The sequence below is a fragment of the Zonotrichia leucophrys genome, chromosome 10 (genome assembly GCF_028769735.1).
Source record: "Zonotrichia leucophrys gambelii isolate GWCS_2022_RI chromosome 10, RI_Zleu_2.0, whole genome shotgun sequence".
Taxonomy (NCBI): domain Eukaryota; kingdom Metazoa; phylum Chordata; class Aves; order Passeriformes; family Passerellidae; genus Zonotrichia; species Zonotrichia leucophrys.
Genome location: NC_088180.1, coordinates 4,705,145 through 4,731,729, shown reverse-complemented (window position 1 = coordinate 4,731,729; position 26,585 = coordinate 4,705,145). Strand labels below are relative to the sequence as shown.

The 26,585-nt window shown below is 39.9% G+C and overlaps 1 protein-coding gene across 1 annotated transcript in view; it reads left to right on the top strand.

The window, feature by feature from the left end:
* Nucleotides 1-26,585, top strand: part of UBE2Q2 (ubiquitin conjugating enzyme E2 Q2) — a 46,776-nt gene that overhangs the window by 6,869 nt on the left and 13,322 nt on the right. The window contains exons 2-6 of the mRNA XM_064722019.1: nucleotides 9,040-9,144; nucleotides 15,648-15,752; nucleotides 17,332-17,388; nucleotides 19,435-19,575; nucleotides 25,836-25,920. Of these exons, the coding sequence (XP_064578089.1) occupies nucleotides 9,040-9,144; nucleotides 15,648-15,752; nucleotides 17,332-17,388; nucleotides 19,435-19,575; nucleotides 25,836-25,920 (493 nt within the window). The remainder of the gene's footprint in view (nucleotides 1-9,039; nucleotides 9,145-15,647; nucleotides 15,753-17,331; nucleotides 17,389-19,434; nucleotides 19,576-25,835; nucleotides 25,921-26,585) is intronic.

Below are 26,585 nucleotides of genomic sequence, written 5' to 3'. Positions count from 1 at the left end.
GCAGGACCTCCCTCAGCCATGGATGAGAATAAAAAAATCTTCTGCCTGCAGGTGTGTCTGGAGTACAGCAAGTTTGCAAAGGGAAAAGGTGCAAAAGAGGAAGATGGCTCTCAGAGAGGCAAAGGGGCACAGATAGAAGGTGATGCTGAGTGGTTTGAACACTTAAAGGATGTAAATTCCTGAAGTTAGAAGAAAGGGAAGCCTGGATCTTTGGGTGACAATAGAGGTGATACCAGAATTTGCATACTGTGGGGTAACTGTACTGTGATAAAGGTGAGGGCAGGTCTGCAAGAAAACTTTCTGGAGTTAAGCTGGTGAGAGAGGGATATGTCACAACTTAGTTATAACCACTTCTTCTGTTCTAGCCATACTAGAAGCCATTTCTTGTTACTCAGGCTTTGTGACACTCATGCTGATGATAACTGGCCTGTATATTTGCAGAAGTAGGTAATTAATAACTCTTGATGATTGGAATGTGTTGATAATTTGTTTCATGTAACTAGACTTCTGCAGGAATTTGGAGACACCAGATTCTGTGCTGGTAGTAAAGAGTATTGCAGAATCAGGTATTTTGTAAATCTTTCTCTTGAGCCCATGTGTGTAGCTGCTCTTGGGTAAAGCACTGCCAGCTTGAGTATGTGTGCATTAAAGAGAACCCCTTGTGTCTGAGGGCTCCCAAACAACCAGCCTCTGACAACTGGCAGGCTGAGGGTACGGGCACACAGTGGGGTTTTGTGTGTGAGGAGCAGGACAGCTTCATCCTGCTGCTGTGAGGTGCTGTAATAAAAACCTGCACATCGTCTCAGGTCTACAGACATGTTCCCAGTAAGCAAGGCACTCAGTCTGCAGCAGTGCTGTGTGCTTTGCTCAGTTTTGAGTGTGGAGGATGTTTAACTTTAGTTTTTGCTGTTAACGTTGGCAGAGCAATGCTCCTAAACTCCCTTAGGCTGGCCCTCCACGATAGTGTACATATTCAGAGACTGCTTGCTTCTCCAGAACAACTGACTTGCTGTGCTGTTAATGCAGTCCTGTAGTGTTGAGTTGTGTTTGAGCAGCAGTTCAGTAACATTTGGTGGATTTTTAGTTTGGGTCTGGACAAAAGTGTTAGGAGCATTTGGGGTTTTTTTCTGTCAATTTCCTTGAGTGGAGAGATTATGTGCTGCATTAGGATGATGTGGAGGGTAAAATGCTGCTTCACAGTGATAAACAGTAACTGTGTTTTGTCAGAAAAGTGCATTTTTTTTCTTTTATGCTCCAAATTTATGCTTTAATTCTGTGTAGTTTTGTTCCACTGGACAAGTACCCTCCTGCCTTTTGCTTGGTATGGACCGAGAATGAGGTTGTGGCAGCTGATAAGAGAATCTGATAAACCTGTTTTTTCCAGGGTTATGTGCAATTTCATGTATGGGAATTGGGTGTTGGGACATTTTGCATAGATTAAGTAATTTGAAGAACAGCTGGCCATAAAAACTTGACCACAAGAAATGTAAGAATTATAATGCCACATTTGCATTCATGTTTGTGACCATTTGAAGTCATATTCTGTGCCTTTTCTACTTTGGTTGTAGATGTTTTGGCTTCTTATCAGGTAGTGATGTTTTGAGCAGTGAGAGATGTGTGTGCCTGGACACAGAGATATGGAAGTAAAACACTTAAGTATCTTCGATTATTCCACAAACTCTGAAGTTACTGGCCTCTTGGATGTGTCTGTTTGAAAGCAGCAGTTGCTGAAGTTTTCAGGATTTTTTTTTCCTCCAAGTGTTATTTTCTGTCTTGGGTATATAAAAATTTTAAGAAGTTAAAGATTCCTTAATTTCAAGAGAATTGTGAGCTTGGGTTGAACTGGAAATTAGTGCAGATGAAGAAGCAGATGACAAACTGCTTGGATTTTGGAATAATTTGTACACAAGGCTAATTGCCATTGAAATACTGTCCCTTAGATCTGTGGTGGTTGTCAGTGAAGATTGGCACTTACAGATGCTGCTGAATCTGTATATTGCAAAAAGTGTTCCATGCTCTGAGTTGGTTCAGATCCATGCCGTGGTCCCTGTGCACTCGTGCAGAAGGGGCTGGAGAAGGTGCAGGGTCAGAGCAGCACTCGTGTGCCTGTGACACCTGATGTGACAGCAGGGCAGTGCTTTGCTCTCTGAGGGCATCTCCAGAACCCTTCTGTGTGCTCACAACAAAAATTTCCTCCTGGTTACTTTTGTGGCAGCCTTCTGCAATCAGTGAAACTTGTCTGTACAGAGAGCTTTATTTTTGTTTGGAACAATTTGTGGTTGCAGAGTCTGACTGGCATCCATGGAGTTATGGTTTGTTATGGTCTTTCTGCTCCATGAGGCATGTACCTTTGACCCTCTGGTCTCTAGCATGGCTGTGTTTAACAACATGAACAATTCCAGAACAAGGCCCTCTGCTACCCTTGCCTCCTTCCCTGGAGAGTGTGTGGGAGAGGCCAGCTGTGACCCCGTCGGCTGTGTGGGTTTAATGTGCTCCTGGAGGTACTGGCTTCTGCAGCACTGAGCGTATTACAGAACTGACATAGAACAGCATTAGGGGATTCTTTCACCTTCTCCTGCAAAGGTGCAGGGTGATGAAGCTCTTGCAGTCCCAGGGATCCTACCAAAGCATGATGCTTCACCTGGGATTGTCGTGTATAGGATGTAGCTGTCAATACAGCCATTAAATTTGAGAGTAGAATTGCAGTAATTTTGGATGTTGTAGAGGGAGATGTGTATTTCAGAAGCTGAACTTGGTGCCTTACTAAGTGCAGGATTTATGACAAGTGTTCTCACTGAACTGAGGCTGTCAGGCTTTAGGGAGGATGGGAGAAAATAAAGCAATACAGGCTGGCTTTTGGGCAAGTGAATAGCATGTTATATACGATTTTAAAATTCAAGAAAAAAGCAAGTTCCTCTTGTTTGGTAGTGATGTTTAAAATTCACTTTGCTTCCTTGCTACCACAGATACTAAACTTAATTTTAAACCCTCCATTGCAAACACTTTTCTTATCTTTTAGAACTCAGGATCACTGACATATTTGATTCTTTAAGAAATTACAAATTTTTTTCATATCTAAAAGTGCAAATGTTAGAGTATTGTAGTGTTCAATGACTTGATCTGCACAACACAGCAAATAGTGGTGTCTGAATATTTGAAAATAAAAATTTGGGGGGTTTAAGTAATAGGAGGTTTCTGGGAAATAGTTTGACTTGGATTCCTTTCAATGACAGTGATTGTTGATGCTTTCTTCTTTCTTAATTATTATAAAGGATTGGTTGAGAGAGCAGATGAAGATCTGCTGGTTTTTAAAGGCTCTTAAGCCTGTGGATTTCACTGGCACTTGAGCTGCTAGTGATAGAAAATGCTTGCTGCTTCTTAAGCTGCCTTTGGAAAATTTGGCCTCTAATAATGGGAAACAATCTGTCAGTTGTGTAATCACAACTAATGCTGTTTTAAGTAGCTGTAAGTACTAGTGTTTTATGGTCACCAAGCTAAACTTTAGCTTTAAGAATATCTTCTGAAATCCTGATATTGTTGTTAATATTAACTCTGGGTTTTTTCTCTAAAGGCAGCTTGATACAGGTGGAAAAATAAGTAGTGAATAATTGACTAACAATTGCAAATAACATGTACTAAAGTGTACCTAATTGTTGTTTATTCTTCAATATTGAATGTTCATGTAGGATGTATATATGACTGTTAATGGAGATCTGATTCTGCTGTTAATTAAATGGACAAAGTTGGAAAGCCATCTGTGATTTGTAATCAATTACTTGGCACGTGTTTATAGCTGCAAATGTATTCACCTTGAGAAGATTGTATTAGGCCTCTGAGATGTCTTGTTCCATTAGGATTTACTTCATTACCAAGATTTGGGTGAGCAAGAATGGTCTCCTTCCAGCCTTCTCTGAGTATTTAAGCTGGTTAAAAGACCTGCTTTTTTGTAAGTAAAGGAGGGTGAAGAAAAATTTTGGGACTGAGAAAATAATATTAGAAGGACTGTTAGGAAAATTCCTTAAGTTTTGGCTGTGTCTGGTATGAAAAGAATAGAACTAGGTTCTGTCTATGATGGGGATTTTGTGAAAACTAACAAACAGAAAAGAAACAAAACTGGTTCAAATTTATTCAGACAGTATGTTAAGGATTTTTAAAAAAAAACACCCCCACACTTTTTCCATCTAGTATTAGTGGGAAATTAAAGAAAATTAAGAACTGTCACCATGTCATTGTGATTTTAAATCATGATGCAGTAGCCCTGTGTTTAAATGTATGTTCCTGCCATTTAGCTGTGATAAAATGGCTCAGTTGTGTACAAGGAGAGATGATTACTCTTTTGCCTTGTAGCAGACTGTAAGTACACGCTGTTCTAAAGTTAAGACTGAGAGGAAGATGTTTTGTTTTGATTTAGCAGCATCACAATTCTAAAAGCATTGTAGTAATTTAGAAATGTCTCATTTAAAAGGCTCTTGCTGATGTCAAAATCGTGTCACTGTAGCTTTAGAAAGCAGGCTGAAGATTATATAACATGGCAAGGAAACGGCCTTATTGTTAAGGATGAGAAAGCTTAGATAGGATATACTTAGATGACAGATCCTGCCCAGGAAAAGCTGTCTTAATGTGTGTGTTCCTGGAATCTTCTGTCACATTTTGCTGCTTTATTTTTTTTTTTTTGGTCTTTGCTTAGCAAAATTATTAAATGTAAGTAGAGCTCTTACAGAGGATGTAATGGAATGTCTGAACAGTAAGATCCCGTGTGTGTTCTTCTAACACAGTGGTTTTTCTAAATGATTTTGATCAGTTTTGAAATTGTTCCCATGGCAGGAGTGCAGGGCTTTATCCCCTTTGTATTTTGTGTGTTTATTAGCGGGCTCAATTCTTTCACCGCGTTCTGTCACAGAAGCGTTTGCGTTCACAAAGCTCCCAGTCTGTCCTGCTGCTGATACAAAGAGTCTCTAGAAGTGATGATGCCATGAATTGTAATTGTATCTGTGCTGCTGTAAACATCCTGCCTTTGTCCTGCCGTGCGGGGAGGTGTGATGTCACTGCTGTCCTGTCGCTGCTGTGCCCACGGCCCTGCCATGAGCCCCTGCCTGCGCTTGGGGAGAGCGGCAAAAAAGCAGCAGTTACATAAAACATCTCCAGTGCTGAGATGGGGAGAGCTGTGCAGCTGAGAGAGATTATGGAGACAAAACCACTGCATGGCAGCCCTCTAATGAAAGGCCCACAGTAATGGGGCTTTTTAGCCACTGACAATTAACAGCAAAATAACTGCTATTTTAGGGTTCCTCTCATGAAATGTCTTTGAGAAGCCTGTGTTCCTTACATGGCACAACAGCTCAAACCCACCTCTTATCTCTGTAGCATACAGATACAGAAGAAAAAGCTGCCTTAATTCCCTCAACAGAATTAGCTCGTGTGAAGTTCAGTTGTTTGACCTTACAAGCCACAAGCTTAGCTGTAAGTTGCCTGCTGTGGTTATTACAAACTCATGAGCCTTTTTATATCTCAAGTTCAGAATGTTTGAAGTTCATGTGTGAATTCTGTATTTCAAAATATAGTGACTCATATCCGCGTGGAAATCAGCTGTTCCAAAAATATGGATTACTTACAGATCTAAAGAAACTTAATTCCATTTATATTTTTAATTAAATGAATATATTTATTGGTAAGTGTGAAGAATTAAGCGTGGCAACAAAACAGAAGTTTAATTGAATTTGTATTTTAATATTAATCATTTGTTGTGAAAAAGTTGGAATGTGTAATTAAGTAATTATATGCCAGAAATCTAAAACTTGAAGTATTTTCTGATACAGCTGAGTAAACGTGCTTGCAGTGTTAAAGAAGAGCCTTTCTGAGAAGTGCACTCTTTCATTCATGTTTCAAAAGCTAGATCAGACTAAAAATTTGAATGGCTAATAATTTTTAGGACCTAGTCATTCATGTGTGCTATACACTAATGATCCAGGCAGTATCGAGTCCTTGTAGGTTTTCTCACCTGCGGGAGGGGAGGGCAGGGCTTGTTTTCAGGGCACGAAATGGAGAGAGTGTAAACCATGAGTAAGAGCTGTCAGTCAGAGCAGGAGGCAGCAGCACGTTCAAGCAGCCACTGCAGTGCATTGAAACTCACTGTGGGATTGCTTGATCATCAGATCTGCACTGTCAGTCACGTCCCTGGCTGATGACAGACATGCTGCAAGTGTTTTGGACAGGCCCCCAGACTGGAACAGATACTGGTTGCAATAAGGAGTGTCCTACTGTGGGGTTGTTCCTTAAATTCTTCAGGGGGAGAAATAAAATTGTCAGAAAAAAGGAATATAGACAGGGAAGAGTTGAGTTCCACTTTCTAAGCAGTCTTCGGATTCCAGATACAGTTTAGGAGAGAGGATTAGCAGGTGTTTGTCTTCTATAAATCTTTGCAATTAATAGCATAATTTTAGAAAAGGACTGGGCTAACATAATTTTAAAAATGCTTGATTAAAAAAAAAAAAAGCCAAAAATACCTCTTAACAGAATGGTGCATGCATGCACAGCCCAAATGTGACTCTTTCTGGAGAATATTTTTATTCTGTTGAGTCTGAGGATTTTAAAGAAATGGATGACTTGGTGAATCTTGAAGGGGATGTTGCTTGCTCTTTGTGTTTCTTGATGGGAATGTTGGTGTAATCTAAAGTCATGGCAGTAGTGTTTACCCCACTGCCTTTCTCTTAGCTTCATGAGCTGGACAGAGAAGTTTGGGTCTCAAGAGCAGCTGGGTGAAACAAGTATTCAGGCAGTGGGGCCACAGCAGAGATTCCCTTGTGCTGTTCCCCCTGCACATCTGGATCAGTGTGCAGTGGGAAAGGCTTGAGGTGAGAAGGTGGCACCAGTGCAGAAGACTTCACAAGTAGGCTGCATGTGATTAAAAATGAGTGAGATGTTATCAGTACAAAACCTGAAATATCTGTAATGAAGTTTAGCTCCTAAAAATAACAGTTTAGAAACCCAGTGGTGATGGGGAATTCAGCCTTGTTTCTCCCACAGACATAGTGGTTAATCTGTTAAGTGAAACTGAGGAGAAAATGCATTCTTCTGAAGCACTGAGTTATGTAAAGGAGGAGGGTGATTAAACCACATTGGTAAGCCTGCCTTAGCTGTAAATCTTGGCAAGCTGGACTTTCCTGATAGGTCTTTGAGATGTTAGACCTTTGTTAATCAGGAATAGATATTCAGAGATCTCTGCTTTGTGGGGGACCAGCACAAGGGAATCTCTGATAACTGTGGCCCCACTGCCTGAATACTTGTTCCACCCAGCTGCTCTTGACACCCAAATTCCTCTGTCCAGCTCATGAAGTTAAAAGAAATGGTAGTAGTGTTTACCCCACTGCCTGACTTTAGATTACACCAACATTCCCAGAAATACAAAGAGCAAGTGAAGTATAGTATAGTGTGCTTTGAAGTGAAGATGAAAGCTGTCTTTTCATAAAGATACTGGGAATATCGTGTATTCCTTTAAGGAATTTTTAGCTGTGATTTAGAAAAAAAAGGAAAAAAATGTAAACTTGATGGGATTGAACTTGTTATTTTAAGTTTATGTAGAGGCTTCAGTTTACAGGTGGGGTTTTAGACCTCTCTATCTAGAACTTCTCTGGAGTCTGTTTTGCCAAAGCTGGTGCCCTTTAGTCATATGGCTTCGTTTATGGGGTCCAGCACTTCAGACAGAAGGTCATTTAGGAAATATACTTTATTAAAAGCCAGCTCTGACATGCTTTCTTCATGTATTTTTCTCACTTTCAAACCTTGCCTGTTAACTGTTGAAGAATGAAGCATAATTTATTGTCTCTGGAATGAGAAAGATGGTTTTTTTCCCTTTTCAACTGCAGTGAGGGAAATGAATGAAAATTCCCTCATTATTTTGTAAGACCTGGGGATATGAAGATAATATCTGGATGATAAAACTGAGGTTCGGCAATTTGTCCTCAGCTACTAAAATTTAATTGAAAGAGTGAGAAGTAGAGAATGCCTTAAATAACTAAAACAAAACAAGTAAAATCCACACACATCAATGACATGAAGGGACACTTACATGGTATTTTCCATCCTCACAATTTTACCAAACCTGTGTGAGGAGAAAAATTGAGTTGGTTTTCAGAATGTGTGAGCAAGAGCCAAGGGCTTTCTGTTTACCTTTCTGTAGCAGGGATACAGCTTTGGAAGGGCTGCATGCTCTGGCACCCGTGAGCAGCTGTGGGTCACATCTCTTCCATGGGTTCCATGTGCCCAAACCACGGCTTGTTGTGGAAAATGGAGCTCATTTGTGTCACCTGGCTGTGTCCTGGCACCTCCTGCCAGCTGTGGGACTCTGGGTGGAACGGAGTTACTCTGTGAGCTCTCCTGGATTCAGGGTATTGCATGAGAGATCTTCAACAGTGCCAAGCCCTCAGTGAGCCTTGGTGGTACAAAGATAAAATGGCACATTTTATCTGTCATTAAACTGTGATCTACCAGTTGGATTGTCCTCCAGGGCAGGGCATTTCAGGTGCATTGCTTTTGGCTGAGGGTCAGTGCCTGAAGAGTTTCAATAGTCCTGTTTAAAGAGGAAATCTAAAGGCACCAACTTTTACACTTTCACAACTTTTCTTTGCAGGAAGCTGTGTTTTTATGAAAAATCAGCATCAGTTTTATTCTTTGATATGTACTACTTGTGATTCCATTTTTTGCTAATTATCACCCATACCACATTCTTAAATTTCTCCTTCCTGCCCTACCTGCCCCCAAGGTTTTAAACATTTCAACACTGTTTCTTATGTATATCCATCATCTGAGAGACAAAAATAGGTTGAAATACTAGAAGAACCAGTTGGCTGGATTTCTTTCAATATCTTTTGCATTAGCTAAGGATGTGGTGTTAAAAGCTTCTGTGTTACCTGACATAGAGTAAGATTAAAGGCAATATTAACACTGTGTTATGAAATTTTGGGGGTAAATGATTTTTAAAGCTTTGGGATTTTTTGCTTATTTGTTGGGTCTTGTGTTTTGTTTTTTGGTTTTTTTAAACAGGAATCTTACCCCTCTTCATCACCAATATGGTTTGTAGAATCAGATGACCCAAACCTGACTTCAGTCTTAGAGCGTTTAGAAGATATTAAGAAGAGCAATACTCTGGTGAGTGAAGTATTTTGGTTATTTTGGACATTTACTTGGGATTGTGGGCTTACATGGCTTTGTCACATTAACAGGCAGATCAGCTGGTTCAGTTTTAGGGTTATTTGGGGGATTTTATAAACACAACTTTCTCTTCCAAAGAGCTTAGGAGCCACAAGTAATCCAAAAGATTTGAGGCAAGAAGGAAAAGATAACTTCTTTTAGAGAGTAAGCTTTTAAGTAAGGTTTCAGTCCCAGTAATTAGTGTGATGTTTTCTGAAAATAATTAAACAGTGAAGTGGATGAAAATGTTAAAACTGCTGAATAAGACAGCTGTTGTAGAGTTTTCTTTACACAGAAAACTCTATCAGAGGCAAAACTTTGTGCTCTTGAGAATCTATATTCTCCAAACCATGACTCTAATACCAAGAATTCTTGGTTTCTTTAATCCTTTGCTTCTTTCAAAGGAAACTTGACCTAAGAGCTTCTGGTTCATCAGAAAGTTTCTTAGGTACTGATACATTTAAGCACTGTTGTGACTTTGGACAATTGCTACTTAAAGGAAATCTTTGTATACAGATTCTGATGGCTGTTTTATATTTCAGAAAGCTCTCAAGCATTGTATCTTACTTAAGTACCCTTTCATGTAGTGATGGGAGATCAGAGGAAAGGCACATTAATATAAAAATTAATTTCCTAGTCTCTCTAGGAAACTGCCCTGGAATAGTGCTTGGAAATAAATTTCAGTACAAATGCAGTTGGTGCCTCAAAAAGGGGTATTGCAGCATACTGACAAACTCAGGTGATCTTTACTAATAGATTATATTAACATTTTGTGTTTATTTTGGTGGACATGAATGCAATACATACTGAACAAATCAGAATACTGCTTATTGCATGGATTATGTGCTTAGTATTTGTCTGGTTTGGGAAAAATTTGGAATGTTCTTTCTTTGGAAAACCCACTGCTTGTTATGTTTCCTGGAATAATGTTCATCTAGGATACCCAGCCTTACATAAAAATGTACAAGTGTCTTTTTCTGAAGATAGGATGCATTTGACTTCTAGCAAAAATAATTAGGAAACTAATAAAAGTGAATCTTCGAGGGCCTTGCCATAATTAAAAATAATTGTAAAGGGACGTTAGGGCTTTGATGCATTTTGTTGGATCTGATTGCACAACATGTACATCTCTGTATTTTCTACTTCAATTTGACTGAACTACATTCAGGAGAATATTATAAATCTTAGTCTTTAAGCTTTGCCTGGAAAAGGGGCAGTAGCAGAAAATCTGGCTAAATGAGCTTTTTGCTTAAAGACACTTTCAGAAGATTGTGCAGCTTGAAGCTGGTGTGGCTGATGTTCAGCCTAAAGGTTCTGAACAAGGTATTTATTTCCTGTGTGCAACTGCCTGCAAGAGGCTGCAAAGCTTTGTTGTAAACATGCATGGGACTCGCTGTGCTGAATTGCATACGCTCACAGACTGCTTATGTAGCTGGTAGGAAAACAGCTTCTGCTATCAAGATTGTACTTGCCCATGTAAAAAAGCTGCTGGGTTGCTGTAATAGACACCTGTGATGGCCCATTGGTTTCTCAGGAATCCACCCTGCTTTGTGCTGTGCCAAGGTGAAGGCAGATGGGAGTGGTTGAGGAGACAAATACTTGCACTACAGAATCTGATTTTTTTTTTGTTCCAAAGACATTAATTTGTTTTTTTTTTTCTCCTTCAACTCTTCCCCATAGAACTCCGTCCCTTTCAGTGGCATGGAGCACTCACACAGAGACTTTGCAGCAAACTAAGAAGGGATAGAGGACTACAAATGCAAAGGCTTCTTATTTATCACAGTCTCATAAAAATTCACTTAGTTTAATTTAGAATAATCTAGAATGTTTCAAACTAGCTTTCATTTAATTTACTGCAGGTAAAGGATCATTAGTGCCGTGTTGCTCTAAATTCAGAGTTACTGGAGCAGTCAGATTTTGAATGGAAGGAGGCATAGGACTCTTCCAGGAGCTCAGCTGTGCTAAAGGCAGTGCAGCACATGTACCCTGGTTTAGCCTTTGGTATTCTACTGCCCTTTCTACCTGCTTTGTAACGTGGGACGGGTGTCAGCTGTTGGGAAACTGAAGAATATGCTCTTCAGGCATAAATGTTTGACATGTGGAAGCCTTGTCATTTGACATGGTAACACAAAAACTGATTTATGATGTTGAAATCCTACATGTGTTTCCTGGAAAATCTTCTGTGGGTCTGGAACTGTGGTAGTTATCTTGCCACCAGCATGTTGCTTTTACTATGAAAATTTGTCAAAACACTAAAAATGTTGAAAGGTTATTAAAAATATGAACATCTTGGATATCATCAGGTTTGGACAGCTTAGCTGCTTGGTTGTCAATGTTGGGCAAGTTTCAGTCAGCAGATAAAGAGGCTACAGAGTTCTTTCAGCCCCTGGTGTCTCCTGAATTTCCTTCTGAAAATCAGCCATGCTTTAGATTTCTGAAGTATGAAACTGCCATCTGCCTTCTAGCGGCTGTGCTATGCAAAAGAGAAATCTTACTGTGCTTTCCCTTGTTCTGTTTAATATGATGGAAGTTACATGATGTGAGTCTGAAGCCTCAAACCTTATTTCATGAGATGTTAACTATAACTCTACACTATTTGGAGGTTTGCTTTTGAAAGAGAATAGGGAAATGGGCTGAAATTCAGAGGCAGCTTTAATTCTCCCACTCCAGACCTTAAATTTGCATGAAAGATGTCAAAAGTAAGTACACAATTCCTGGCATAAGTATGTTTACAGCTTGGGTAAGCTGCTGTCTTGAAATACACTGCTTCTGTGCTAATATTTTAGATTAATCCCACATGGAGGCATTTCAGGGAAGAATGTTGTCTCTTGCAGACTCCCAGTGTGGCAGCAGCTATTTCTGCAGTGGGAGTTGAAGAGACAAAATGCAGGACTCAGCTTTGCTTTAGTCTGAGGCTGCCCAGGGCTGCTGAGTGTGGGGAAGGCCAGGCCAGGTACTGTCACTGGTACCTGATAACCAAGTAGTGCCACACTCCAGGTGACAATTACTGCTTCCCTCTGTTTCCATTTATATCCTTCTTCAGCACTTTCTCAGTGGTAGGCTAAGATTTATTGATGCATTTATTTTTATATAGATATTGTGGGTGTAGGTAGAGACACACAGAATAATTAAGTCTTTTTATGCTTAAACTGTACTTCTTAAATTCATTTTTCTTCATAATCAGGAAACAGGGTGCTTCATAGTGAGCCCAGCAGGATATTAATACCATCAAAGGTATCCTAAAATTGTTAATGCTTTCCTACTACATTAGGAAGAAATCTTCATACATAAAAAAGCCTCCTAGTGTAGGCTAGGAATTTTTCAGAAAAAATTGTTTTAAACTGTTTTTGGATGTGCAGGACATTAGGATAGGAAACACAATTCCAAGAGGTGTTTGTGTTCTAAACCAGCATTATGGTGTCCAGAAGAACCACCAACTTCTCAGAACTTCTGAAGCATTAAAAATTATGGAGGCTGTGTATTCTACTGGTGTAATTTTTGTTATTTTGATATTAATTATAATCATTTTAACAAATTTAGAAATGTGTTGTGTTTGGTCACTTGTGCAACCTATTGACATCACTCCTTTGCCCTGTGGGTTAGGAGTTGTGGTTGCTGTTTACTTTGTGCTCTAGGCAGTTTGAGTTCCAGGGGACCCACTGGTGTGCTGATAGCTCACTTCAGTAGCCTCCAAGTGTGTGTGTGTAAAGCATTCATTTTACATTAGTCAAGCCTGTGAAGTTACCCTGGAAATGCATTTAAATTATTAATACATGACAGAAATCTGCTCTCCCTTTTGATAGTCTGTTCATGTACATACCAACACATACCAGATCTTGCTTAGAGCACAGGGCTGGATCAGATGTCTTCCAGACGTGACTTTCAGCTCAAATTACCCTGTGATTTTTCATACAGATGAGCAGAGGATAAGGGATAACAGTGATGGTGATCCATGACAGAAAGATCAATGATACTAAATTAATTCCTGTGGAGGAAAAATGTAGCAATAAGGAAGAAGGGTGGAAAGGTTGTACAGACAGGATCAGCTTCTTGCTCTGCCACCACCTTTGCAAATTGTAGACACTGATTGCAAATAAAGCAGCTGGTCTGTAGAAATGAGCTGCAGTATGAGTTGCATTAAGCTAACCCTGCAGTGTAGAATCCTGCCGAGGAAGGAGATCTCTGCTCTCAGCAGGTCTCTGCCTTCCCCTTCATGATGAAATGGTGCTTGTGTGCTGAAGCACACCAGAATTGATCTGCCACAAGGCTGATAAGCTGTCACAGAGTGTTGTGATCTGTGGTGCAGTGGAAATGAGGAGGTGAAGAGCTGCTGGAGGCCCTGGTCAGGCACAGCTGTAACTCAGCCCAGGCTGTGCCAGCACCTTGTTTTGGTGCTCCTGTTCCTTGCTTGGGTGCTCTGCTCAGAAGCAAGGGAAGCTTACAGTGTGGCAGGTCCTGGCTGCAAAAATTCCTTCTGAATTCCAGTTCAGCTGACAGGACTATTTGGGGGGAGGAGGGGGAGTGAAGGAAGCAGGGCAGGAAGCAATTCTTAACTCTCCAGTCCTTACTGTTTCTCTGTCAAGGCACATCTAATACTATATTCATCTTCTTTTCCAAGGCCAGTGCTAATTGACCAGCCCAATGGTGGCAGTCTTCCCTCACTGCTTAGATTTATTTTTGTATGATTCACAGAAGATTTAAACAAATTATTGGCTCTGTGAGAAAAATTACAGCTCCTGGAATTGTATGGTTTATGCTCCAGCTCTCCATGAGGCAATGTTTGTGCAGAGAAAAAGTTTCTCAACAAAATGCATAGCAGTGCAATTCTAAGTATCTTGCACATACTGAAAATAATAGTTCTAGGACCTGTGGTTCTATCTGGCAGCTAACTTTTTATTGATTAACCTGATTCCTGTCTGCTGAAAGATTTCATGATGTTCTGGATACCTGGGAAGCTTCAAACAAGTGTAGAGTCTTGATGCTGATGAGAAACACGATTGTTACAGAAGGGTTTTTGCCAAAACTTGTCATGTCTCATGTATATACTCCTAAGAAGTGTGGTGCTGGTGCCCCAGTCCTTTAGGTGATATCTGCTTTATTTTTGAGTTAGGTTGATTATCTGCTTTATTTTGGGGTTGGGTTGGCTATCATGAATGATGCAGGAACAGCAGACTTGGTGTGATATTGTTCTAATGCAGGCTGATACCTCAGTTCATGGCCTCAGATGGATAAATAACATTCCTATGAAGCACAATGTGGAATTCTGCTGTAGAAGGGAAAAGCACTGAGGCTTTCAGATGACATAAGGGCAACATTTTCCTATCACTGCTAGTGGTTAGGGCTTGGAAATGAGCTCTTAACCCTGGACAGACTGAATTTTTCACTTCCATTGGGGTAAGGTGAGAGCCTTTAAACTGGCCAATGGCAAGGCTTTAGACAAGTACTTGGGAGTGTGTGTGCAGAAATGACTGTCTTGCACGCTGCCCTCGACAAGTGGCAGGACAAATTCTCCTTGGTTTTGGGAAGAAAAGTCCATAAATGGCTGTATGATTTCTGCAAGCTTCATCTAGGTTAGTATTTTGCAAATGATGAGATGTTGACCCTTTTACGAGTAGATTTTGCAGTCCTTTTTTGTTTTCCTGACATAGCTGTGCAAAGACCTTGGAAAGGTAGGAAATGCAGCAGTATTTCTTGTCTTGGCCTTAGCTAGGAATCTGAGGCTGTCTAGTGAAAGTGAAGAGTTGTAGAAATCACCTTCATTAGTGTGATGACCAAAGAGCAAACTTAGTGTTTGTTTTTGCAGAAGTAAATTATTTTCTGCCTTACATTAGTGAGTGTGAGGTGGTGCATAGTTTGCAGTTAATAGAGCACAATCAGTGGAACAGGTTGGAAACATAAATCAGAGATAGTAACAGATTGTGCCTCACCCTGACACAAGATACAGCAAGCAGAGTGCCTGGGCTCCAGCTCAGAGCCCTCCTGGCTCCTGGGACTTGGACAGGGTTGGTGCTGCTTCTGCTGCCTCCCTGGTGTGCCCTGTGAACAAATTCAGGGTATGCAAAACCAGACTGTTCCCCCTTGGTTATTTAAGCTGGGAAATGGGAGTGGGCCATTTTGTCTCATGGAATGTGACCATTTGCTTATTCCATAGTTATGTGTGGCTTAGACACCTATGCTTGGAATAGATGATGCTGTCAGACCAAAAATGGTTTTTCTGCTCATGGCTTTCTCCTTATACATAGGAAGATGAATGGGAGTCATTGCTAACTTGCCATGTCCTTGAGTTTCTGTTATGGAGACTTTACTACAAAGATTACAGAGGAAATTTTATTCCAGCCTTAGCAGATTTAAAGGCTGTACACTGACTTTAAGTTCAATATCAATGTGTGAAGAAAATTCTAAATATACTTCTCTGTGCTTTGGTTTAAATGAACTTATCCATGTGTTTTTGTTGTTTTTAGCTTCTTCAGCAGCTGAAGCGATTAATATGTGACCTCTGCAGATTATATAATCTTCCTCAGCATCCAGATGTTGAAATGTTAGATCAGCCATTGCCAGCTGGACAGGTAAATCAAAAAGCTGGGGACACCTTCTTATGCCAATAAAGGAGTTGGGTTTTTAACTCCAAGAAACAAGATAATGGGAAAGATTGAACCTTGTGTAAACCAGAACTGAGATATGAAGCACTTTCGGATTATGGTGTCTTCAATCTGAATTTTATTTGCAAAATCCATTTAATAGTGGTATGATCATATTACACAATTCCCTTTGAAGTCTCTGTATCACTGCAAGGTGTGTATGTGACACCAGTGCTGTCAAGTTTAATTCCCTCCTAAACACTATTCAAGCCAATCTCTGTGCACTTGGAGTGCTTCCCAAAGTTACTTTTTCTGAAATATTTGGCTCTTTGTTGAAGAGTATGTGTTTCACAGTATGCACTTGGATGAACTACTGTTGATGTTTTCCTTCTTCAGTGCCTTGCAGAGACATGGGATATCCAGGCCATATGTTACTTTGGGTAGGGAGGTGCTTTGCTTATTTCTTGTGCACTTGAAAAATTAAGAATTGTGAAGGCCTGAGGTAGTCTTCTTAGCCAAAATGTTTTGTATTGTGTTGAAAACAGAACTGGTAACTGACAGTAGCTGTTCTTTTCTGTTTTTTAATAAGATTATGGGATCTTCTTTTCTTTGTACACATTAAGATGACATGATTGCTAAAATACTCCTTTAGAGTAACAGATGCTTTCCTGAGGTGACAGTGCTATAGTAATGACAAATGACTTGCTTAATTTTTGGTCACATGCCAAATTGTAATCCTATAGGTCCCTTCTCTGAGCCACCCCCTCAGCAGTGCAGCTGTAAGGCAATGGGCTGTGCTGCTGGGGTGTAGCTGTGTGAAGGGTCTCACATGTGCTGTGGAACTCAAAACAAGCTCATGGAAAGTGAGTCTGAGTCTGACCCAAGACTCATCTGGTCCCATAGATTGTCTAGAGCAGTGTCATTACTACTTTACCAGAGGAAGAGTGAGCAGAGAACAAGCATATCAGAATACTCCTGAGTATTTCTGCAGCTCACAGTTCCTGAGCTTGGAGTGGTATCCTGAAAGAGAGTCATAAAAATTAATTGTATTGTGTTGATTTTTCCTCAAACAGGCTAATAGCAATGGCTACATGATGATACTAGTGGCTGCATGGAAGTTCCAGGTAGTGAGAAAAAGAATCCATTAAGTTCTAGAGGTCTAAAGTTCATTGAGTTTTTTTCTTTCTAGGGGTGTAGCTTGTAGATGGATTCTGCTCAGAGCCATGATTTGATTTCTTGCTTAAGGGATGGTGGGTTGTAACCCACTTGATGTTTGTTGCATTTGACAGTGTTTCAGAATAGGATGTTCCTTATCTGAATTTAAAGCTTCTACTTAAAACTTAATTGGAATTAATTGAGACATTCTATTAATTTTGCTTCGTGAAAAAGTTTCTTCACTGTCATACACCAGGAAAGCATCTTTATGCAGCTTACCCTTATCTGCAAAGGACTGAAGTTTGACATGTCACTTTTGCATTTACTGCTTCTCTTTGAGAGTAGACTTGGTGATTTTGAAAGCAAAAAGTGTATGCAAAATTTATGCAGAACTTTCATTGTTGTATTGCAGAATGGAACAACAGAAGAAGTTACATCAGAGGAGGAGGAAGAAGATGATATGGGTGAAGTATGTCTATAAATGAGATTGTTGTCCTAATCTAGTAGAATTTTGTCATTTTGCTCTGCAATGTCTGGCTAATAATTAAATCAAACTGTAGCATGTAACCTCCCTGGAGTTCAACAGAAAAGATAATTAAAATTTGGATGTTTACCTGAATGTCAGCTTTCCCTTCAACCAGAAACCTAGTGAAATTTTCTTCTTAAACCTAGATCTCAGCTGTGAGGTACTTGGATACAGAGAATTGGACATCTGTTTGTGCTTTAGTCAAACAATACATAACATTGTGTGCCAAATCAGTAAGTTTTTGCATTGTTAACTCCTATTTCAAGCAGCATGTGAACTGGCTCTGATATAGTTGGAAGTGCCTCCCAAACTAAAGCAGACTTGCTAAGAGTAAATCAGTTTGCTGACTCATTGAATGGGTGAGCAGGTTTTTGACTGTAATAAATTGAAGGGACTGGAAGGACATTGAAGCAGACACACTAAACTTTAATGTCCATGTCTGGCAACACGGGGCTCTCTTTATTGAGCTTTTTAGTTGTAAGAATCACCCTTTTTGCTTGCATCTGCTACATGTTAGAATAGCTCCAAGATTCTTGCTTTCTACACTACTATAGACTGCCTTATTATAGTAGAACTGTTCTGACTACTTCAGATTTAGATTTTCAATTGAGGTTTAGTAAGAATGAACAACTCTCTCTGAATAAATGATCTTCCTATAGAAAATATCAATGCTACCAAGTTCTTAGATTAATTTGTAGCAGCCTTTCTTATGCCATATTTAGCCTGATCCAGACTACATTTGCTGGAGTTGGTGTTTCTGTAAAGGCGCTGTGTCCCATGTCCTGCTGGCACAAGGCTCTGATTGCTTGCAGACTGCTAGAGTAGCCTTTTGCATTCTGTTTGGGTTACTTTGTAAAAAAGAGAAGTGATCTGTCGTCATTTATCAGCTGTCAGGGGGCATTGTGCATGGCAGTGATATCTGTAACCTGTAATCTAGTCCCAGTTCTACATGGAGAAGCAGTTTTCAGTTCCTCAGCTCTGTCATTGGAGAAATATGAGCATTTTGAAGAATACTCAGTCTGAAGTCTGTTACAGCTGAAGGAAACAGTGTTGTCAGATGCACCAGGTGTATTTCTTGTTACATAGGACATCCTTGAGTGTGGGTTTTCCTGCATGCAAACTGATGGTGCATGGAGAGCAGCCCCAGGTGTGCCAGAGCTCTGCACACTGGAGTGTATCTGGTGGTTGTGTAACCAAGATCTGCTGGTGTGGCTGCCGCAGTGCTTCCTTTTCTGTGTCAAGGTGTTTACATGCTTCCCCTCCTCTCCACAGGCAGCATTTGAATCACCTTCAGACAGTTGTCTGAAGCTCAGGGTGCTTCTCTGCCACAAAGATAAGCCCATCTCAGGATACAGAGTGGAGGGGTTTTAGTGCCTTGGTCTGGAACATAGAACTGAAGTGTTGGCTTGGGTGATCAGAATGTTTCACCACAGAATTTTGTCTTATGTCCTGATTCCAAAATTACTGCATCTAATCTCTAGCTGAAATGTTAGCCTTGAATAAAGTACACATAGTTTTCTAATATTTAACTTTCTTGAAGGGTTGCTGTAGCCCTGCCAGATAGGTTAAGCACAGCTTGTGAGAAGTGCAGTATAGTAGGATTCTAATTTCAGAAGGGCCTTTTAGAAATATCTTGGAGCCACCTTACCTTGGGATACTTTTGGATTCTCTAGTCCAGTTTGCTGCCTACTTCAGTGAGCTAATTCTCTACAGTCTTATCTTCTTGCAGAGATAGTACTTGTTTCTGTGACCAGAAACATGTTGTGAATTTGGGTTTCATTTGTATTATGAAGGTTCCCTATACTTCCAGTGGTTATGTTGGCTGAGGGTGAAGTTAGAACAAACCAAAAATGGCATCCAACAATCACAAATCCATAGTGCTGTGCAGTATGTGAGTGTATCCCACATGCCTTTGGAGAGGGTTTCATTGAATGAAGAGCACAGGACAGTTATTTACAATTAACTTCTCTCTCTCTCTCTCTCTCGTAGGACATTGAAGATCTGGATCACTATGATATGAAGGAGGAGGAACCAGTTGATGGGAAGAAATCTGAGGATGAAGGCATTGAAAAAGAGAACCTTGCAATCTTAGAAAAAATCAGAAAAAATCAAAGGCAAGATCACTTAAATGTGAGTTAATGATTCCATGCTTTGTCTTTGCAATACTTCTGACTTTAAACAGAGGTGGTTTTCTGCAAAGAAAGCCCACTCCTGTACACCTAGACATAAATTAACCTGTAGCTGACTTTACCTGCTCATCTCCAGAGGTATCCATGAGTTATCCCTCTATTTCTTGCTTGGTGCCTTTGTTGCAAGCATTAGTTTTCCTTGCAGAATCAGCAGAATGCCTCCAGGCTTTGAGCTTGACTTTTGTTGCTGAACCCTTATTTAAGTAAAAAAACTAAAGCCATAATTAAAATTGCCTGTGTTAAAAGTCATGGGTGACTTAAAATACTTGGCAAACCTGTGCTTAAATCCATTTTATGCATGAGTTTATTTTTCAGTAATAGCTGTGCCACCTGGAAGTTACTGAAGGGTGGTGGATTGTTGTGCAGGTTTTTTATTGCCATGCATAAAGTAAAGGGCCTTCAGCAGCTCTGCAGCCTTGCTGTCAGTTTTCTGAGTGATCTTACCAGCAGGCAGTTGTAGAAAAAGTTCTTGTTCTCCAGAGGCTTAGAAATGTTCTGTCCCAAGTGCCAGGCTCCAGAGAGGCTTCTGCTTCTCAGAGGTGCATGTAGGAGGGTGTGATGATGTCATACAGCCTTAATTCTGTTTACCCTGACTCCCAAAGAAATCAAAGCTTTTGTTTCATAGAAGCTTAAAAGGTATAAACCATGAAATTTAATACTTCTGTTTATGATCTGCTCCATCCACAGGATTTTAAAATTTTAACACCTAAACCTGATTGGCATTTCAGGGTTTGAAAGCAGGTAAACATAAGGTCCCAAACTGCTTTGGCTGTATAATCAAGTCCTGTTCTGAGACTTGAGTAACCATAAGCACAACAGTCACTTACTGGTTTTGTTTAAACTTGAATGTTCACAGTTTGAGACGATGCCTAGTGAGGTTTTGTGTGTTTCTGTGGGTATAACTCAAGCTCCTAATAGTAAGGAGTCTTTAATTGTTAAAGAAAATTTAACCTCTTGCAGCCTGAAAGGCATGGCCTGCTTTACAATCATGTAAAATATGGTAGAACAGAAGAAAAGTTTTTGTGGTGTCAGCATTCTTCCTTGGTGCAGAAAGCCTCTTAAAACTCCAGATTTTTTTTTGCTATCTATTCTTTTCCTATTTGGCCAATACTGCCTTTCCTTTTGCTTTTTCCCTCCACATTTAGTGGAGCTGAAATGAACACTGCTGATTTTCTGTTTGACAACAGCAGATTCAACTTACATAATAGCTGTTTCTCATGCCAGGACACTCTGGTTGATGCTGGTGCATAAACAAGGTCAGCTGAGTGCAGGGAACAGGGTATTCAACTGCTGCTGAGGAACTGTGGTATTTTTGTGGGTCACCAGAAATAGCTGTGCTGCTGAAATAATTTCTCCAAGGACTTGTGGAAGTTTACTCCTAGGTGCTGGAGAACCAAAAGCTGTAGCTGTGCTACTGACCTAGGAAAGAGCTGTCCCAGTAGCACTTTATTGGTCCTCCATGCTGCCAGACCAGGGGGCTTCTGATAGAATGTGTTAACCATGCTGTAAGAGCAGTTATTTGCTGAGTGTCCTAACACAAAGCAAAATTTCAATCTGTACAGCCCTCACAACTGGGTTTCTTAGAGGACACTGAGTTTCACAAACCTGAATGCAGTGGCTAAATTGGTCTGGTTTTTTAACCCTTTTGGGGTACTTTGTTTCCTCAGCAGAGGCCAGTAAAACAAACCCATGCCATTTACATGCTGCTTGTTGGAAATGGGAATGTACAGCATAAAACAGGGCTTTGACTGGTGCCCAGTGCAGCCAGAAGACTTTTCATTTCCTTTCCATGTTCTTTGGCCCAGATCCACGGGCTGTCCTCGCTCCCCTTGGCTGCAGTGCAGGCTGGAGCTCAAGGCTCCTTCATGGGAAAGCAGTGCATGCGCTGCCACTGTCATTTATTCCTGATAGGTTAAAGACATTTTGCTGCTTCTCAAGATGTTGTCCTAGGAGTTTTTATGGTTTATGTGTGTTGTACAAGTTAAGAATGTGTATTTACTAATTTTGTAAATGAGTTCTGTCTTTGGCAGTATCCTTAATCCTATTCTTCTTGCTAGCATCAGGAAATAAATTTGGCTTTTGGTACAGTATGTAACTTGGAGCAAGAATTAATCCTCCTCTTAACATTGTAATAACTTTAAAGAACCACTTGCTTACCTGTAGTTAAAATAGGTCTTTGAACTGGAATCATTAACTTCAAATATTTAACAACTTGCTGCTGCTTGCTTTTCAGAGGTCTCTCCCCACATAGTCATTTCAGAGACTAATGCCTTTCTTATTTAGATAATGCTATTAGCTTTTCCTGTTTCATGCTGAGGAGTTTAAGCACTTCTCTTCAAAAGTCTCCAATGTCTGTACTTTCATCTTCAGATTTTATGAAATCTGAGGTGTCATTTCTATTTTTAGTCTAATCCTTGAAGGAAGTATGAAACTACTTGAACTTCTAGGAATGATTGTGCTTCTGCTCAAAAATGGAGAAAGTTCAGTAACAAATGGAACTTATGTTCTTTAGCTCTTTTTGGGTTACTTTAGATTTCAGTTTATTATCTTGGTGGAGTTTACATGTTTTGTTTCAGCAAGTGATTTTTAGTCTTGTGGCTAAATCTCCTGAAATTTATTGAGTGAAGAGGTTTCCTGTTGCATTCTGATGTGTTCACAGTATTTTTCTGATCAGGCAGAAAACAATCAGATCTTTGGATAAAAAACTGCAGTGAACTGCACCTCCTATCCCGTATAACTTGGGGGGAGAGCAGGCTGTGGGTGCATTTTGAGGGTTGGAAGGGGAAAAGAAACCCCTGATGTCTCTGTGCCCTTAGTTAGTACAGCAGGGCAATGGCCAGTGCTGGTCCCACTGCCCCACGAGGTTCCTGTTTCCAACAGTGGCTCATCCTTGGGGGGAGAGTTTGAGAGCAGGACAGGCTTGTAGTGGTGCATCTTGTGAATATTTTTCATGTCCAGCAGTTTTGGCTGTGAGAATTCCTGCATTCCTCCAGGTATTTCTGTTATGTGCAGCTCTCAGCAGCTGGCATGTTGTCACATAGATGTTTGCCTCTTGCAGCAGGGATTTCTCCAGCTTACCTGCTCATTGCTCTGGAGAGCCACAACGTGGTACAGGATGGGATGATTGAGATTTTTTGTGCCTATTTGATTACTTATTAGGAAAAAAAGTCACTTGGGTCTGGTCCTGCAGCTCATTTAACTACTTCAGATAAAATGGCTTTGCCTTCCTGCTCTTGGTATCAGCCCCATGTGACAGATACCCATCAGATCCCATGATTGACCACTTATGTCTGAAGCAGTTGCAACTATAAATCTTACTGTCACAATTTGAGAAATGGGAACTTTATCTCCCTTGGAGTGTCAAGTCCCACTTTTCCAGAAGGATACTGTTATTTATATCTGGGTTCAGTCTTTGAAATTATAACTTACGTGTACTGAGTTATGGAAAAAGTTTTTAATTTTAGTATCACTGTAGTCAAAACTGACCTCAATGCTGTGTATGGTGCAGTGGTGGGATGCAAGTTGTGCTCTCTTCTAAACTGCACTTTACAGTGGCTCCAAAGCCCACAAGTGACACCAGAATGAAGACGTGCTTCAGAGCACTGGTGTTTGCCATTAGGCTTACCATCAGGTTTAGCTGTTACCTTCCTCTTCAAGTTCCTCCAAGGGTAGTTCAGAGCACATAAAATAAGCCCCTGTGCTAAACTCCTTAAGTTAAGCTTGCTATCCTCTTTCTCCTGATTGTAGATGACTGGTTTACAGTCCATCGATTCTTTAGAGCAGCAAGTGTAACTATGTTTAGTGCTGCTATATAAGGAGTGAGCAGCCCAGCCAGAAACCCCTGGGGGAAAAAGGGTGAAGCCAAAGACAAAGTGTGTTGAGGCTTGCTTACACACTACAGCTATCTCCTTTAATACCACCTCATTTATCAGCTGTTATAGTGGAAGTCAGGGGGATGTGGGTGTGTTAAGCTTTGGTTTTTAAATGTCTCAAGTACAGAAGATACTTAAATTTTCATTTGCCAAGATGAACTTCTAACATTATAGAAATTTAGTAGTTTAATTGGATGGAAATAGAGATGCAATGAGAGAGGTAGTTTTCCACAGGATGTCTTTGACCATCTAACTTGTTCTTAAATTGCCTATATTTATAGGTTGACAATCTGTGGAAAGTGTATGAAAATTCCTTCTTTTAGTAAGAAATGCAGTGGAAGGGGCAAGGATCTGCACAGCTCTGCTCAGAAGACAACCAAAGTCTTGACACTTGTCTATGAAATGTCTTTCCTCCAGACTCCACCTATTGATGAGTCCTAATCTTAATGCTCACAAAGCACAGCAACTATACAAAGAGTGGTGATTAACACTGCTGTGTTAACTGGTTAAGTGTAATGCTTCATTTTTCAGCTAATCTGTAAATAGTTGGCATAAATAGTAGTAATATACAGATATTGCAAATAAACAACCTTTTTCCATAAATTTTGAGAAATCCCTTCTTTGTCTGATACTGCTCTATAGAGAGGAGCACAGTAAGTAGAGAAATTACTTGTCTGAAGCCTTGTTTGTATGTAGCTTTTGTTTAATCAGATGAAAGGAGTTGCCTGTTATTTGCATGTTTAATTACAAGGTTCATCCTTCATACCGGTCTGTTAAGAAAAACTAGTGGAATTTCAGAAATCTGCATAATTAAATCAAAGGTGTATGAAAATGAATAGCCTTGAAAGAAAAGTCTAAGTGTATTATTTGGTACTATTAGACAGAGAAGACAGAGGACTATGTGGAGGCTTTACCATCAAGTAACTGTTACTGATACTTAATTTTTATTAAGGAGTAATTTGTTCCTACAATTAAGACATTGGAGAATATAAAACATCACTGTGGACTTGAGGCAAACAGGGAGGATGTTTTGGGTATGAGGTAATGGTCACAGCTGCTTCATATTCTTCCAGAAATAGTTTTGACACTTGTGTCCAAAAAGGATATGTTTATAGGTGTTCATAGTGTCTGGAAGGAAACTGAAAAAATAAGAATCTTTGAATTTTTAGATGGAGTAAAAAAGCAGCCTCATCAATTTACTTATTTAGTACTTGATGAGACAGGCTGAATTATCCTAGGTGGGTCTTTTTTATTTGGTAGTGGGGCAGTTTTATTTTTTGTCATGGTTTCTTCCCCCCAGCCATGCTGATGAGCTCCATATGATAGCCTGTATTTCAGTGGCAGTGACTGAAGAGCAGGAGCAGAAGGGAACTGCCAAGGTCCAATGGAATAATCTGCCTTTGGGAAACAGACTGATGGTGAAAGCCCAAGTGTCACAGGGTCAGGGTTTGGGGTGGTAACTACCTTAGCTCTTTTGGAGTCCTTGTTCCTATTCTGTATTTTAAATCTTATAATGCTAACTTTTATCTCTCTGCTTTTCAAAACTCTTGAACCTAAAGTGGTATTTTGGGTGGGATAAGCAGAGTAATCACATAACATATAGGAAAATTGATTTGAGTTTTTCTCTCACTTTGAGGTGCTGAGCAGTACAGAACTGAGCTCTAAAAGAAGAGAAGAGATTTTGCCATAGTTGCATAAATCACAAGAACTATGACAAGTCACAAGAAATATTTTGTATTTTAAGGTTTACATACCTTTGTCTTCCTCTGTGTAGATGTTGATTTTTTTCACTCAATTGCAATAAGTATTGCTTATGTTCCACGTTTTCTAAATTCACTGCTTGGTCTTATTCCTCAGGAAGCTGCTGTTCTAGAGTGGGTGTTTACCCCTTTTTCAATGACCAAATAAAAATATACCTCTGAGAAAGCAATAATACCTTATGTGTAGAAGCTCACTCTTAGGATTGGGCTTACTTTTCTTCTCAGTGTGTAAAAGCAGGATGTAAAATTAAATATTTCACTCTGAGATGTACTGTGCATCCATCTTGGAAATTAAAATGCCAAAGATTTAGCTCCTTTACAGAAATATACCTGTTGTACCTTGATTAAAAGTTTGTATCACCTGTAGCATTTAGTAGTATATATTAATGTTCTTTAGAGGGAGGGCCTTGTTTCTTTGGGATAGACTTTGCTCACCAGAATATTTACCTTTTCAGAAACCCAGTTCTCGTACAGAAATTAATATATTGTTAATACCTTCTAGTTAGTAATGTGAAGTTGTTTGTAAATATTACTTTTCACTTATTTGGAGTCTTTTTTGTTTGTTTCAGGGTGCAGTCTCTGGGTCAGTTCAGGCTTCAGATCGACTTATGAAAGAACTCAGGGATATATATAGATCACAGAGTTATAAAACAGGTAAATGCCTCAGATTTCCCTTTTTGAAATATACTTTAAATGAATTCTCTTGGGAAATACTTGCTGCTAACTTCTCTGTGTTTTGTTGTCCTGTGTTTGTATATAAGTGCATGTTTGTGTGTGCACATATGTAAAAATACATAGATACATCATGTATACTCTTATTACATAAAGTGGTTTATTTGTGGAGAAAAGTCAGAACATCTATTCCTTGCAATAATGATGTGAGTTACAGTGGAAAACAAGCTTGTATTTTAAATTAGAGTAATGAGCAGTGATTATCTTGAGGTAGTGGATGGCTGTTTCATTTATTCCTTATAGGAGCTGTAGCTAAAGTAGCTCAGCAAAGGATTCACAATTTGAATTGCCTGAGTGTTACTGTATGAGAAATAGAAATTACATGGATTTTGGGAAAGTTGTATTCCTCTAGGTCTGCCAAATAGACAACTCCATCACTGCAGCCAGGTGTCAGACCCTGGTGCAGGCCAGGGTGAGAGCAGGAGGAATGCCTAATTAGGGAGTCAGTATAAACTTAAATACATTTTCACTTTTCTGGACTTGTGTTCATATTTATTTCTAGTGGACTTAAACCTCACTTGACGATGCCATTTTAATCATGTGTGAAAGAACAGAGGTGAGGAGACAATAGGTTCCTGTTTTGATTT